Raw genomic sequence first — 16,569 nt, 5'->3', positions numbered from 1 at the left:
ATCAGTTGACAGGGGTGATTTGTAATCTGTCTGCTCTTTATTTAAAGGCATCTGGGTTATTTTAACATTTATTGCAATTTCTCAGTTGGAATGCCCTAACTTTCCTGTTTCTTAGTATCCTTCAAAGATATATCATTCCAAATCATGCACTTCTGAGCAATTGTCGGCTTTCCCCCATCATCTAGTTTAAAAGTTGCTCCATTTCCTTTTTAAAGGTTAGTGCTAGCAGCCTGGTTCCTCTCTGGTCAAGGTGGAGCCCAGCCTATTGGAATAGGCTTCCCCTTCCCCCGAATGTTCCCCAGTTCCTAACAAACCTAAAATTCTCTTCCCTGCTCCATTGTCCCATCCACGTATTGAGACTCTGGAGCTCGGCCTGCCTCTTGGGGTCCTGCGCATGGAATGGGAAGCATGTCTAAGAATGTGATCCTGGAAGTTCTGGATTTCAAATTCCTAAGAGCCTAAATTTAGCCTCCAGAACCTCCCTCCTGCACCTTCCTATATCATTGATACCTACATCTACCATGACAGCCAGCAACTCCCCAGCACTCTCTAAAATCTTATCTGGGTGGCTTGTGAAGTCTGCTATCTTTGCACCAGGCAGGCAAGTTACCAAGTGATCTTCATGCCCATCAGTCCACATTCCTAATGGTTAAATCACTTACTGCAATGGCCATCCTAACCCTTCCCTCCTAGTCACAGACCGGTGGAGACATATCCTCAGTACGAGAGGATAACAAATCGCCTTGAGACAGATCCTAGCTCCAGGATCACTTCCTGCCTCAGCAAGGTAAGAGTCTCCTGCCAGGTGACCTTGCTTTTCCAAAGCAGAACAAGGGCTGCTAGGTTGGAGTTGGGACCACTCTACTATGTCCCTGAAGGTCTCCTCTATATAACTCTCTGTCTGCCTCAGCTCATCCAGGTCTGCCACTTGTTCCCTGCAAGCTCTTTGCACTGGGTGCACACATACAACCTCTCACCAGACAACCCTATGGATACAATTATTTTTATATATGTTTTTGTGAACTGGGTATGTCTTTATGTAAGCCATGTTGATCAATTAATTTTGAAATTGCAGAATATAAGACATGTAATATAAATAAATACATATGAGATGTGGGACTATCAATTATCCCATATATTTATTATGGGTGAGTGGGTGAGAAGGCCTTCCCTGTAAGAGGCAATTAAAGGGTAATTTTCAGTAGTATGCATAACTCAGCACATGCACACATAAGTAGTTGTGCCTAATGCCATGCCTGTATTTAATAAACTGCACAGCAATAGCCACACAGTTTATAAAATGCCACTTGTCACCAGCCTGAAAGTATCCGCATAAGTTTCAGTACATGCACTTTTTTTTTAATGCAGGGATCCACATAGTTTATACACCTATTTTAAAAAAAGCATGTGCATATATTGTGGGCATAATAACTAGGGATGTGAATCGTTTTTTGATGATTTAAAAAAATCGTCAGATATTTTTTAAATCATCAAAAATCATTAAGAGTCACGATACAATAGAAATTCCCCCGATTTATCGTGAAAAATCATAAATCGGGGGAGGGGGGGAAAACCGGCACACCAAAACAACCCCTAAACCCACCCCGACCCTATAAAACATCTTTAATGATGGCCGGCACCATCATAAAGATGGCGCCGGCCATCCAGTGCTCCTACCATTAGACAGGGGCCAGCCAATGGCACGGATACCCTGTCACATGGTAAGGGCAAAGGGCCATCGGCGCCATCTTTATGAATGGCAGCCGACGGCCCGAGAACGGGAGATCGCTCCCGGGACCACCACTAGACCACCAGGTAATTTTAAAATGTTTTGGGGGGATCGGGAGGGTGGGGGAAGCTAAGGGGTCATTTTTAAAGGGTTGGGTGTTTTGGTTTTTTTTATCGGGCCATCGGTGCCATTTTTGAGTGGCAGCCAAATGGAGCCGATGGCCCGAGAGCGGGAGATCGGTCCCCGTGCCTCCACTGGACCACCAGGTACTCGTAAAAAGTTTTGGGGGGTTCGGGAGGGTGGGAGAAGGTAAGGGCTCAATTTAAAGGGTCGGGCCTCACTAAAAAAAAATTAACGATGTGAATCAGAACCGATTCCGATTCACATCACCACCGATCAGACTTTTTTCTCCCTCTAGCCGAACCCGATCGTTAAGACGATCAAGCACACGATTCACATCCCTAATTATACCCAGTTTATGTGCTGTGACAGGTACTTAATAAAGCCAGCTGATATATGTCCGTCTTGCTTATGAAAATACTTGTGCATGTATTTCCAAGCATCTTTTGACTCAGACCTTTACTCGTTCACCCACACCCTCCACCAGTTCATGCACACTCTCCACTACTTTCACCAGATTCCACCCCCCAACCCAAAAATTGCAAACAAAAGAGAAGTTATATGTACTATCCATGACTTGATAAGCAGGTGTAAAAGTATGCTTGCATGTTTGATGATGCATGCATGCTCTCCATTTATAATATACATAAATGTGCACATACTTCCAAACCATGCCCTGGAACGCTCTCAAATCGCCTGCTTCCATAATTCTTTTCTATACTGCGACAGTATACATGCACTCCTGACCTTGTGAAAATTTGCTTCCTGTGCACAGATGCTGCTTATGCACATATATGTTGATTTTACATGCACAACTTCCACACAAGTCTCTGAAAATTACTCTCTTAAAGTTAAGTTTTATTCAAGAGGTTTTTCCTTCTTGTTCTATGTTGTGGTAAAGAACAACCATTGCAGAAATTGCCAAAAAAGTCAAGGCATGACATAAAAGGGAATTTTTTTCCTGAACCAACTCACACTAAATTTGCTTGGGTGAACAAATGTCCTGGATTTGGACAGACATACCCACTTCATTTACTCTGATATGCAAAAAAATCATCTATTTCAACTGTAAAGTCTTCATCACACATCCTTGATTTCAACTAGGCATAAGCTCTAAAGGTCCAACAAAACAGTTTTTAAAAGTTGACTATCACAACGTCACAAATAAGCAACATAACTGACAATATCTTGCTCTTATGGAAGTGACTATAACAGATGCTCATCCTAAGGACACTTTCAGTGGAAATGTCTAAGCTAGTCAGTTTCATACACATACATGTCGGCGCACATCTGTTAATCTCAAGACTCATGGCACTTACTGGAGCACCCTTTTCACCAGCAGGTCCTGGTGGTCCCTGAGGTCCTGGTCTTCCTGGTAAACCAATTGGCCCGGCTGGACCAGATGCACCTCGTTCACCAGGAGAGCCCTGGAGAGGAATAGCATAGTTTTAAGACAGTGTAAGTTTTTGTTTAGCAACAACAGATAAGAAACCTCCAATTAAGTCAAAATAAAGATGTAGATTGGTTCAATCAAAGCTATTGCTGTTTTGTATTCTAATGTATGCAGTAAAACTCTCTTACAGAGCTTGTCTACACTGCATAAAAAAAAAAGACTCTGCTTTAGTGGTTCCTTCTAATCCATGAATTGGTAAACAGCAGGATTATACATAGATATTTGTATGCCTTGATGATATAAACATTTTAAACCTGTAACTTACTGCTGGACCTGGAGGGCCTGGGGGTCCCTCATTACCTTTCAGTCCAAGTGAACCCTATGACAGAACAAAGAGAGAGGATGAGAAACATGGCTTAAATGTCAGGTTATTTTCAAGTAAAAGCATTACAAGGATTTTTATTTTGTACTTACAATTGGACCAGGAAGACCTCTGTCTCCAGGAAACCCTCTTAATCCAGGAGGTCCATCTTTTCCAGGTAAACCAGCGGGACCTGGGTCACCCTGTAATTGATGTTAACATGTTTATATCCTGAATATTATACAAGTTTCAAACAGTTGAAACAAGAGATATCAGGAGCACCTAGAATGTTGGCTGTAGGAACAATGAACCCCAAAACAATATATGCAATCCAGTTAACTCTAGAACCATAACGATATCTCCTGCCAATCAATGGAGAGACCCATCAACTAGTTTTAGAGATTAGAAGGCATCCACAACTCACTTTTGATCCTTCTTTTCCTGCAAGGCCAGGGAGCCCTTGCTCACCAGGAGGACCAGGGGGTCCAGGATGTCCACGTTCACCCATTGGGCCAGTTTCTCCAGTAGGACCCTAAGATAAGATCAAACAAACACATGAATGTAATATATGGTGGAGCTTAGAGGATAGATCCAGGAGACAAGACATGAGAAAGTAAGGAAATCATAATAATAATAATTATCTTAGTCTACAACCCTCTAATATGCCTTATTTATAGTTTACAAGGAGAAATTAAAATTTTGTAGATAATTTGTCAAGACTTTGACAAAGGGAGATTGTAAAAAAAAAAAACCCAAAAAACCCAAAAAGCCACAGGGAACATTTTTCTGATAACATTTTGTTCATTTTTCATTCCAAAGTGTGCTAAGACCTTCAGCACTATCCACTCAGAGAACAACCACAAAAGGGGTATGTTTTCAATGGGATCAGACATGCTATCCTAAAACCTTCCAAATGTCCTCACTGTATTTCTATCCAATTAAACTAAAATACAGAGCTCAAGAAAAGAAAGGAACAGAGCAATGAAAAGTCAAATCTGCTTTTCTGCCTGTTAGTTAATACAATGCAGTGAACTCGGGAGATGGGAAACCTGCCAAGCCGCAAAATACCAGTGGAACCAGCCATGTATTCTAGCTCTACAATCAAAGCAAGAAGACCGTAAGGTTCACAGTATATCATTTTTGGTATTTCAGCATCCAGCTGAGAGATATAGGTCAGATGTACTAAAGTGTTTCCCCATTTTGCATCTATGGGATAAAGGCTTAGTACAGCTGGCCCAAAGTATCTTTGCTATAATTACTGAAAGTGCCTTACCTGTGGACCAACTACACCAGGAGGACCAGGGGGACCTGTCTTGCCTTGGAAACCCTGTTGTATGAAAAACAAAATCATATATCAGACACTGGGATACCTAGCTCCTGGCCCAGGTATTAACTCTGTAAAACAAATTTTAAACTCACCAGTTTCTTCAACCCAGTACAGTGGTTAGAACTAGTATTGAACAGAACTAGTACTGAACCTTTTATCACATAATATCACTAGGAATTCACAGTACTTAAGCCAAATTGGCAAAGGACACTGTGGGAAATTCTGTATCTATGAATGAGAGCCGGGCTTTCTTGGTCTTGCAATGAATCTATGCTACTGTTTCTCATGGACTTTGTCAGCATCACCCTTGATCTGACTGTAGATGCATCAGCCACTTAGATGTGGCAGATAGTTGTAGGTGGCATGAGTCGCAAGCCATCACAGTCATTTCAATGGAGCTGCTCACAGCTTCCCATGTCTGTCAGGGCTACAGTGCGCCAGAGTACTAATATTTATGCTGTTGTTGAGTAAAGGAAAAATTGGTTCTTACCTGCTAATTTTCGTTCCTGTAGTACCACGGATCAGTCCAGACCTTGGGTTGAGCCTCCTGTCCAGCAGATGGAGACAGACCAAAACTGAAAGGGTATCCCATATCAGGACAGAGCCTATCCTGCATCCCTTCAGTATAAAGTACTTTCAAAGCAAATATAACTCCCCAAAGATCAAGCAAGCAACAAGAAAACTGATAAATGGAAAGGATTGAACCATAGAACAATTGAACAAATGAATCATTGAAAGAATTCTGTATGAACAACGCTCTTGCATAGAGATTTATTCTCATTATCATCTATGAGATGCTTCTGGTGCCTTTAATAATAATAAGAGATATTCCAGGTATACGAAAACCTATAAAGGAAGGAAAAAAACTTCGAGCGGACGGAACAGATCTAGCACGGGAGAGTATCTAGACTGATCCATGGTACTACAGGAACGAAAATTAGCAGGTAAGAACCAATTTTCCTTTCCCTGTATGTACCCGGATCAGTCCAGACCGTGGGATGTACCAAAGCTTCCCTAAACAGGATGGGACCGAGACAGTCCCACTTGAAGAACCTGGCACCCGAAGGAACCAAAAACTGGAGCCTGTACATCGAAGCAGTAATGACGAGCAAAGGTATGCAGAGATTTCCAAGTAGCTGCCCTGCATATTTCCTGCGGAGAGACTGTCTGACTCTCTGCCCAAGAAGTGGCCTGAGAACGCAAGGAGTGGGCCTTTAAGCCCTCCGGAACTGATTAGCCCTTACAAATGTATGCCGACACAATAGCCTCCTTTAGCCAACGTGCAATCGTGGCCTTAGAAGCCTTGATACCCTTATTTGGACCACTCCATAGGACAAAACAGGTGATCCGAGACCCAAAACTCATTCGTAACCTGGAGCAGAACCCGCTTTATTTATTTATTTATTTATTTGTTGAGTTTTATATACCGTCATTCGGTAGAGCCATCATAACGGTTTACATCCAGGCGACACAGATCACCCTCCGAAGTGCTTGCAATGTCTTTAGACGAAAAAGCCGGGAGTTCTACTGACTGATTGACATGGAAAGAAGACACGACTTTTGGCAAGAGGGTACCATCTTGAGAGAGACCCGTGAATCAGAAAAATGTAGAAAAGGTTCCCTGCACAACAAAGCTTGGAGCTCAGAAACTCTTCTGGCAAAACAAATGGAGACCAGGAAGACCATTTTGAGAGTCAAATCCTTAAGAGTAGCCCTCCGCAACGGTTCGAAGGGAGCATCGCAGAGAACTCAAAGGACTAAGTTAAGACTCCACGAAGGACAAGTAGCCCGTACCGGCGGCTTCAAATGTTTTGCCCCTTTGAGGAAGCGAATGACATCCAGATGAGCCACCACGGAGTAACCGTCAATGTTGCCCAAGAGGGAGCCGAGAGCAGAGACCTGCACCCGCATGGAACTGAAAGACAAACCCTTGGAGAGACCATTCTGGAGGAATGAAAGGACCTGGGAAACTGGAGTCTTATGGGCTGAGACTCCTGAAGCAGCACACACATTCTCAAATACCTTCCATACCCGGACATAAGCGAGAGAAGTAGCCGGCTTTCAGGCTCTCAAAAGAGTGGATATAACTTCTTCCTTATATCCCTTCTTTCTCAACCTCCACCGTTCAAAAGCCAGGCTGCTAGACAAAAGCGATCCGCCTGATCGAAAAATACGGGACCCTGCCAAAGAAGATGGGGAGATGACTGAGGCGGAGAGGGCCGTCCGTTACGAGGTTTACCAGATCCACAAACCATGGTCTGTGAGGCCACTCTGGAGCCACTAGGATGACAGGACCCTGATGGAGCTCGATTCTTCTGAGCACTTTGCCCACCAGTGGCCAAGGAGGGAACAGTTATAGGAGAACGTCTTGAGGCCAGGGAAGTACCAGCGCATCCACTCCTTCTGTGCAATGTTCCCTTCTGCGGCTGAAGAACCGGGACGCTTTTGCATTGCTCAGTGTGGCCATCAGATCCAGGTGTAGAGAACCCCACCTGCGGACAATCAGATCCATCGCCTTATCTGACAATTCCCACTCGCCGGGATCTAACCGCTGGTGACTGAGGAAATCAACTTGAACATTCTCTTTCCCTGCGATGTGGGATGCTGCTAGGTGCTCTAGGTGATGCTCTGCCCAATTGAAGAGCTTGCTGGCTTCCAGAGCCACCAGGCGACTCCTGGTGCCTCCCTGTGGATTGATGTAGGCCACTGTGGTGGAGGTGTCCGAAAGAACCCACACCTCCTTGCGATGGAGTAAGGGAAGGAAGAACTTGAGAACCAGATGTACTGCTCGAGCCTCCAATCAATTGATGTGCCAGCGAGACTGAACTGGGGACCAGTAGCCCTGAGTGGACTGGGACTGACATACCGCTCCCCAGCCAGAGAGACTGGCATCCGTCGTGATAACGATTCACTGCGGTGTCTGAAGGGACACCCCCTTCAGACGGTGGGCAGGCAAGAGCCACCATTGCAGCTTGGCGACGGTAGATTCGGATAACGTAGAGGCGTCCAAAACTGCTCCGTCACCAGCTTCCAGCGGGACAGTAAAGCTCTCTGTAACAGACGCATATGCACAAAAGCCCAAGGGACCAGATTGATAGTGGAGGCCATGGACCCCAAAACCTGGAGTTAGTCCCAGGCCATGGGCAGAGCCAGAGAGAGAAAGGTGCGCACTTGGCCCCTGAGTTTGAGCGCTCGCGTGTCTGGGAGGAAGACCTTGCCGAGTCGAGTGTCGAATCGTGCCCCCAAGAATTCCAGAGTCTGGGAAGGTTGAAGCTTGCTTTTGGGAAAGTTGATTATCCACCCCAGGGAGGTCAGAATCGTCAGGACCCAGCTGACCGCTAGCTTGCAGAGAGACTCCGATTTGGCCCGGATGAGCCAGTTATCCAGGTAAGGGTGGACCAGTACTCTGTCTTGACGAAGAGAGGCCACCACAATGACCATGATTTTGGTGAAAGTTTGCGGCGCTGTGGCGAGACCGAATGGGAGCGCTCGAAACTGGAAATGTTGGCCCAGGATCTCAAACCGGAGGTACCTTTGATGGTCGGAGTGAATCGGAATGTGTAAGTAGGCCTCCGTCAGGTCGAGTGCCTGCTCTGCCTCTGCAGACGGGAGGTCTTGGGTGCAGAGCAATTGCTGAACCCACCTGAGGCTTGCCCGTTGCATGAGACTGCTGCAGATTGTCACCTGAACTCCGAGGGACAAAACTTCAAAGATATGCTTTAAATAGAATTCTAACTTACGGTCCTGAACGTCCTTCAAAGCCGTAGCCCCCACCACCAGGATGGTGGTGTGCTTGGTAACTGACGAGACGGAGGAATCCACCTTAGGCATCTTAAGCATATTCAAGCAATCCTCAGGGAGGGGGTAGAGCTTGTCCATAGCTCTACCCACTCAGAGTCCTGCCTCCGGGGACTCCCATTCCTGGAGCAGCATCAGCTTATGCATGGGATGGAAAAGAAATGTATGTGGAGGAGCCCTAAGTCCTGCCAGGACTGGGTCTGCATTAGGAGGCATTGCGGCTGTGACAGTACCCTCAGGGGGCACCTCAGTTTCCAGTTCCTGCAAAATGAAGGGAATGAGTGGTTCCAGCTCCTCCCTTTGAAATATGCAGAGCACTCGTGGATCGTCACCCTCCAAGGGGGGGGGGGGGTCGGGAAGCAGAGGATCAGCATCCGGATCCGGATCAGGGACTGACAGCGGCTGCAGAGGATCCGGAGGTGGTAGAATCCCCAGGATCACCCTAACTCTAACGGAACCCTGCCCCTCTGCCTCCTTAGGGGGCTGCTGAGGAGAAACATGCAGGGCCTTAGGTAGAGGGGGCCCAAGAAGGAGATCCTCCTCCTCCTGCAGAGTAGCCAGATAAGACTTGTGCATAAGGAGCACAAACTCTGTAGAAAAATGAGATTTTGGCTTCCGGGGGGGGAGAGGAGAGGGGTCAGGCACCCCCTCTGGGGAATGAGGGGGGCTCAAATCCGGCAGAAAAATCAAAGAATCAGCCTCACCTTCTCCTTCTAGCCCTGTTTCAATATCTGGTGTTGCTTCCAAAATGGCCGCCATTCCTGCAGTTGTTCGGGTCGGGAACGGCATGGCCATGCGTCGTACAGCTCATCCCCGGGACGCAGTAGTCAGGGATGCCAAAGAGAGGCCCTCCCCACCCAGCAAACACCCGGAGCACAGGCTTGCATGGGAGAGCCTCGTGGCAGATTCTCCACAGGCACTGCAGATGCTGGGACGAAGCATCAGTGACTTAGAAAAAAAGTGCTGTGCAGAGAAAAAAACAGCTGAGCTGAGAAGCTAAGCCGCCATCAGGGAGGCAGAGAGTGAACCCTGCATGCTGCCGGAGCTGTCCACGGTTCTGCGAAAGGTAAATAGGGCTTAATATAAAAATCTTTCCCTTTCTTTTTTTTTTTTTTAACACAGCAGTACAGGGGAAAGTGTATCCCTCTCCGGCCCTATGTAGACAGCTAGTCAAGGGGGATTGACTGGACCACCAGTATCACCCCAAAAGGTCACTGGGAAAGAAGCCTAGGCTGAAGATTTCAAGGGGCAAAGCCCCCCTAGGCCTCTAGCAGAGCGAGAAGACAGGACTGTCTCCCTGAAAAAAAAGCAGAGAATCTTTCAAAAGTAACTTTTTTTTTTAAATAGACAATTGATAATACTTGCTTGATCCAGTAAAGAACTGAATAAGATCCCCACATGGACAAAAGATAAGGAGATAAGAAGGGGAACCGCAAGTTCAGCTGCCTGTACCTGCTGGAGACAGACGAATACTGAAGGGATGCAGGGTAGGCTCTGTCTTGATATGGGATACCCTTTCAGTTGGTCTGTCTCCATTTGCTGGACAGGAGGTTCAACCCACGGTCTGGACTGATCCGGGTACGTACAGGGAACAGCACTTATCAAAATTATCAGATACAACTTACTGGAGGCCTGCGGCCTCCAGTAAGTTGTATCTGATAATTTTATTTATTTATTTAAATTCTTTTACTATACCGATACTCAAGACGAAGGTCTTATCGTACCGGTTTACGATCAAAATATCCATTCTCATGTAAGAATGGTAGGACAGGAAGAATCTTCTTTTGTTAGTGACTTCCTTATCTGCTGATAAATATGAATGTCGTTTCAGAAAGGAGTACCTCAAGAAGGAATCAGTGAGCAAACAGGAAGTACCTTTGTCTTTATTAATGGGGGGGGGGGGGGGGGGGGAGGGGAGAGAACAGGGCATAGCAAAGCATTCCAAATGCTCGTTAGCCAAACAGCCCATCAGATACACATCTTGTCAGGGGACTGATCATGTGTTTGAGCTCTCTATCAGAGAGACAGGAGCAAATTTCATAAGCCTCTACTGAGGGAAATAAAACAACAAACATCATGGAGAATTTCCAGGGCTTTTGGGCTGCAATTGGGATGAGTTACTCAGTAGGTCTGATGCATGTAATGGCCTTCAAATGAGGCCATCTGTAAGGCATCTGAATTCAACCTTCAGCTCCTCTCCCTCTGTTGTGTCTCAGAATGAGAGGTAAATCACCGCTACATTAACATCTGTCAAGTGTTGTAAAGGCAACTTATTCTCCTGGAGCTCTTCACTTTGTGAAACTTTAGTGCAGTATACTTTCAGCCTATGAATTTATTTTTATTTCTATGTCAGTTTTGATGTGGCACCCTGATTATGGCTCCTTACAGCAGTGGCAGCAGAATCTGGGAAACAGTACAGCCTTACCGTGCAGCATAGCTCTGGAAAATCTGTACGCACTGAAGTATCAGTACACAATGGCGTTCAGTGCAAAGTAAACGTGATTTTAAGCAGAATCCCTCCCGTATCGTACATTCTCCCTTCATCTTTCCAAAAGCAGCTTCTGCAGGAGCTACCTTTTCCTCTAAGCAGTTCACAACATGGCTGTCAATTTTCCTTTGGTTTAGCATGCTTAGTTTTGGTCACAGTTTCAAAGATGTCTTGGTTCACTTTGGTCTTTTGATTTAGCAATGCCAGGATTGCGCAGTGTATCCAGTACATAATGGACATGCTGGCAAAATCTAAACAAAAACGGCATAGCTTCCATTCCAAATCTGCCAGTACTCGGTTCATTTTGTTTGGCTTTGGTAGAGACATGACTCTGGAATTTGTTCAGATGTAATCTAATTAGACATTCAGAATGCTGTCATTTCTGAGTTAACAACAGTATCATTGCCCATGACTTAAAAGTCCATCCTACAAGCCATTCCTGGTTAGAAAGAATGCATTTATTTAAAAAAAGCATTTCCACAGCACTGCTTAGCAAATGAAAGGCAGGCAATCTACTCATTTGGATGGAATTCTATCTAGAATAAATCACAAAAATGCATGTTATGCCTAAAGCTGTATTTGCAAAGCTTCAGATACAACAAATGTATTTATTTTTCTTTAACTAATCCCAATATCACAATTAATGCATGAAATATGCTAACAAGCCCCATGCACTATTGGTTAGACTCAGAGGGAGGGAGAAGGGGGGTCTACGTTCATAAGAGTTCTCCCATTCTGTTCCAAGGTAAAATTCTTTTGAGCATAGAGCCCCGAATCTTTTAATACAGCCAATCACAATGTAAGCATACAGCAACCAGAACAAAGCCAGTCAAAGAAATAACGATACATATGCTGCAAACCAAAAAAATATTCCATTATAAATCACATGAAAGAAATCAGCCAATTGCAGCACAGCCGCATTCTGCATCACATCTCAACATTTACACCTGCGCCATTTTACTGTTCAATTTTATAAATGGCATGAGGAACAGAAAACCTTGAAAGCTTCAGCAAGCCAGGCATCTAAATTTCAACTTTTCTTTTCAAATTCCATGCAATTCATGTGATTTATAGCAAGTTATCAAGAGCTGCGAGAGAAGCCTTCCACTGCAGCTGAAAACTGCTTCACGTATTCCTGGGTAAGCAGACTCTGACATTGGGCTTCCTACCGCCCAAATGGCATAGGACCACTTCCCAGTACAATGTCAGAGGTCTGGCAAGCCAGACTGATCCTGGGGAAAAGGGAATCCTTTGCAGGTTGTGAAATCTAGTTGTAGATCAATGTAAGAATAATCCATGATGATGTACATGAGCCTTTGAGATTCTCTTGGGTCCATCCTTCGGATGTGGCCAATCTGAAGACGGGTCACTTTTAATGGTCACTCCAGATATGCCACATCCAAAGAAGGAATATGTATGATCTTCAAAATCTGTGTGTGTACCCCATCCTCTCTGGATAATTCTTATACTGGTCCAGAAAAAAGTATCTTGGCCTGCAGAGAATCCTGTACAGTGTCAGCCATCTCTCACAGCTCATTTTAACTCATAAAAGAATGCATTTAACTGGAAAAAAAAAATGAAATGTCTACCAAAAGACAAAGCAAAATCAGCAGCAAAGAAGAGTGAGAAAGCCAGATTATGTCCATACCTTCTGCATGCCTCATCATACTCCTTGGTGAGAAACAAATGTTTTTTTAATATGTGCAGTTATCATCCTTTATCATTGACAAGAGCCGTATGCATACACAGAAAGAACGAAGATGAGAAAAGTAACCAGGCAGCCAGGAGCATCCTCATCAACTCACAGCCATCATGACAAAAGTCAGTGAAAGGATTTTACAAGACCTGAGATAGCCTCGCAGCGCTGGAAACAAGGTAGCACCAATAAAGAGAATATTGACTCAGTTTTCCCTGGCACAGTAAATCAAGGGGAGCATTGCATGTCCTGTTTGTCTGGAAGTGCTGGTGATTCTCATTAGAGGGTCTTGGAGAACATTTAATAGCAAAATATAGACAACATATCATCATCCAACTGTGAACCAACAGGTACTAAGTAGTCATTATGCTGGATTCAGGTTAATTGCATAGAAATGATCAATCTAAAGGTTCTGCCAAATGCCTCCACAGCTCCACTAACACATGTCACTTTGCAAAATGTGAGATTCATGGACTCCTATTGTCCGATTTTTGTATATTTTTTTCCCACCAGGCCATATCCATGCAGTTACTTCTCAGTGAAAGTTCCCCGCTCCCCACTCCCAAGGCACTGGCAATTTATTTAAAAAATAAAATTCTGCACTGGATATGTGAGCTGTGTGCCTGGGGACTGCTGGCTGCAGACTGCAATTCCCCCACATTCCAGAGAGACAGAGAAAGAAAGAGACCCAGACTTACAACCCAAAGCTAAGCCACGCTGCTTCAGGCCCACAAAGCTGTGAAATCAGCAAAACCTACCATGTACTATAGCAGAGTTACAAAGATCGAGTCTGATGTAGCAAAGGGTTTTCCCTATTTTGTGTCTACAGGAAAAATTCTTGGTATATATTATCCACAGCTAATAATTACAGAGACAGTTACATAGTAGGTTAGGCTGAAAGAAGACCAGAGGACCCTCTAGTTCAACATTTCTCTGACTGTGATTCCTCTAAAAGCAAATATTTAATGCTGATATTCAAAATTAAAGTTCCTAGAGTGTTTAAATCTGTTTATTTTAACTTTAAAACCTTTAGTTTAATTATTTTTAGCAATACTTTTGGCCCAATATGACCTAGGCTACCTCTGTGCCCCAAAAAACTCAGACTACACATCTGCTACCACTTAAGTGTTTAAAATACCTTTAATCTTTCTTTCTCAAGATGATAATGCCTGACCTGAAATGCTAGATTCTATTTGTTCCTATGACTTGCTGATACAATAGTTTCCTTTACACTCTGCCACCCAGTGTAGCAAACTAGAGTGTGTTTCAGTCACACCGCATTGTGTCACACTCTAGTCATGCATCATTAGTCCAATCCCGTTTGGCTACAAAAAGGGTTGATTTCTGTAGACCTTTCCATGTAGCTGAAGAAGCACAGACCTGGGGTAGATAAAGAATGAGGCAGCATCTCCTCACCTACAGGGAAGGGTCTGGAGGAACCAGCCAGCGAGACGAGATTCTGGACTAATGACTAAAACAAATGCCATTGGATACTCACAGTTTCGCCTCTCTGTCCAGGATGACCAGGTAATCCATCTTTCCCTGGTGGACCCTAAAGGACAAGGGAACGTAATGAGGCAGGAAATGGTTTCCTCACTTCTTCGCACGGTAACAATATCACGGTTCAATAATTACACTTTTGCAACTGTTTCACTTCACTAGAAATCAAATAAACCTACTACTTGCAATTATCACACTACCAGGCATTATTGGAAATCTAGTTGCACAGTCATAGAGACATAGGGTTTGAATCATCCCCAAAAAATGTTGGCTTCTAGAGGGCAAATATCAGAGGAAAATAAACAGCAATTGTTATGAAAGAAGATATTTGGGAGAGATTCATCAAAATAAGTAAAATATTCATTACAGCGAGAAAGAAAGATATTTGGAGCACACAGAAGGAACCACCATAGGAGCCCCATTGATGTCCTCTACTTTGCTCACAGATATGTTCACAAACATCTGTACACCCAAATATATTCATGGCTTTAATCCACATTATTAGGGTAAATATTTCTACCCTACAACTTTATATTAGAAAACAACTCAGTGGTTCTGAAATGGCCTGTACATTCACTACATTGTATCTTCACCTCCCAATTATTCAACAATCTCCAATGGCTTAGCCAGGATCTAAATATTATTCAAAGACACCAAAAGTGAGAATGTTTACTTACAGGGGGGCCCTTCGGTCCAGGAAATCCAGTGGGTCCTTGAGGTCCTGGCGGTCCCTGGGATACAGGCATGTATGTTAATACACAAAACAAGGGCTATTTTGTTCTAAACAGTGCTGTAGTATGCAAAATCAAGCTAGGCCCAACTAGCACTGGTTCTCCATACTATGACATGCAGACAGGTTGTCTCTTCAAAAACCTGTACCAAGCAGAACTAAAATGCATATTTTGGAGCATCCTAAATTAGCATGGAAATTTGGTATGGTGCTTGATCCAACTGGATACTACTCAATAGCATGCTCTTGCATGTAGGTCTTAGGGGAACTTAGTCTTACCACCATAAATCTGTCCCAAGGCAATCATGCTGGCATGCAAAAGGCTACCATGAGCTATGCCCAACAGTATATTGTACTGGACAGTGCTTGCAACTTAACAGTTGTTATGCAATATCGATCTGCTGGCTGGCTTCATGCAAACATGACCTGAGTTCCACCTTCTGAGGGTGCCAGCATGTCTGCCCATGTCCTGGATGGTTTCTTGCCCTTTTGTAATGCCCTCCAGACAGGTTTCTAAAGTGTCTAAGCCAAGGATTGGGAGGAAACATTGTGTGGGAATGCGAGAGTGCCATGGCACCAGGTACTATTTTTAAGGCGACGGACAAATGGAAACATTCTGTACCTAATAACATGCCAAAATGATCTGAAAGCTTCAACAAGAACCATTTCAGTGCTTCCGAAAGGATTCAGTGATATTCCACTAGAACAGCACTGTCAGAATATTGCACACAGTCTTTTTAGAATATGGTGGGTTTGAGATGAATGAATTCAAGCTACACAAACCAAGGTATGTTTAGCCTTTTTTTTCAGCCTTTCAGAGCTTTGCATTTGGGAAATATCTAGCTATTCTGAAAATATGCACAACACTAGGCCAAGGATAAAACTCATCATATGTGCAATTATCTTCCCACCCTCTGGAAGAAAAATTTGAATGTAGGTTCATCCATTAAAATACTTCTGAGCCTCTTCAGGGGCTGAATTCCAACACTGTTGGGGTTTATGTCTCCTCAATCCTTGACATTAATTCTCATTTTTAGTGTGCCTAACTTTTTTCGGTTTTACCTTGCAGTTTCCTCCTTTTCAACTAAGATTCGAGCAATGAGAACAGGCTAGGATGCCATGAGACTCTAATCGCAGCTATCTGTGATTTCCCCTATTTTCAACCCAGCCACAGCTCTCTTCACCTGGATCCTGATCAATAGGTGCCGCTGTTGTAAGATAGCTGGGATTCCCTGCCAACCCAAGGAGGAGGAACCAGCCATCAAGCTTGGGTTCTGAGTACAGAGGCACAAGGCACTGCCAATGAGCCCTGGGGCTGGCCTAGTTTTTCTAGCTTTGCCATTTCTTTTTTAGTAGTCTAACAATTCTACTGCAAAGAACACATTCTCCCTGCTTTATATTTTGAACTTAACAAAACTGACCTTGTG

The 16,569-nt window shown here is 44.2% G+C and overlaps 1 protein-coding gene across 1 annotated transcript in view; it reads right to left on the bottom strand.

Moving 5' to 3' along the window:
* The window catches only part of COL5A1 (collagen type V alpha 1 chain), a 385,801-nt gene that overhangs the window by 99,135 nt on the left and 270,097 nt on the right, over positions 1 to 16,569 (bottom strand). The window contains 7 exon segments of the mRNA XM_029613239.1: positions 3,169 to 3,276; positions 3,568 to 3,621; positions 3,717 to 3,806; positions 4,028 to 4,135; positions 4,877 to 4,930; positions 14,411 to 14,464; positions 15,090 to 15,143. Of these exon segments, the coding sequence (XP_029469099.1) occupies positions 3,169 to 3,276; positions 3,568 to 3,621; positions 3,717 to 3,806; positions 4,028 to 4,135; positions 4,877 to 4,930; positions 14,411 to 14,464; positions 15,090 to 15,143 (522 nt within the window).

This window comes from Rhinatrema bivittatum, chromosome 8, assembly GCF_901001135.1.
Source record: "Rhinatrema bivittatum chromosome 8, aRhiBiv1.1, whole genome shotgun sequence".
In the NCBI taxonomy this organism is placed as follows: domain Eukaryota; kingdom Metazoa; phylum Chordata; class Amphibia; order Gymnophiona; family Rhinatrematidae; genus Rhinatrema; species Rhinatrema bivittatum.
This window is presented reverse-complemented; position numbering and strand designations above follow the sequence as displayed.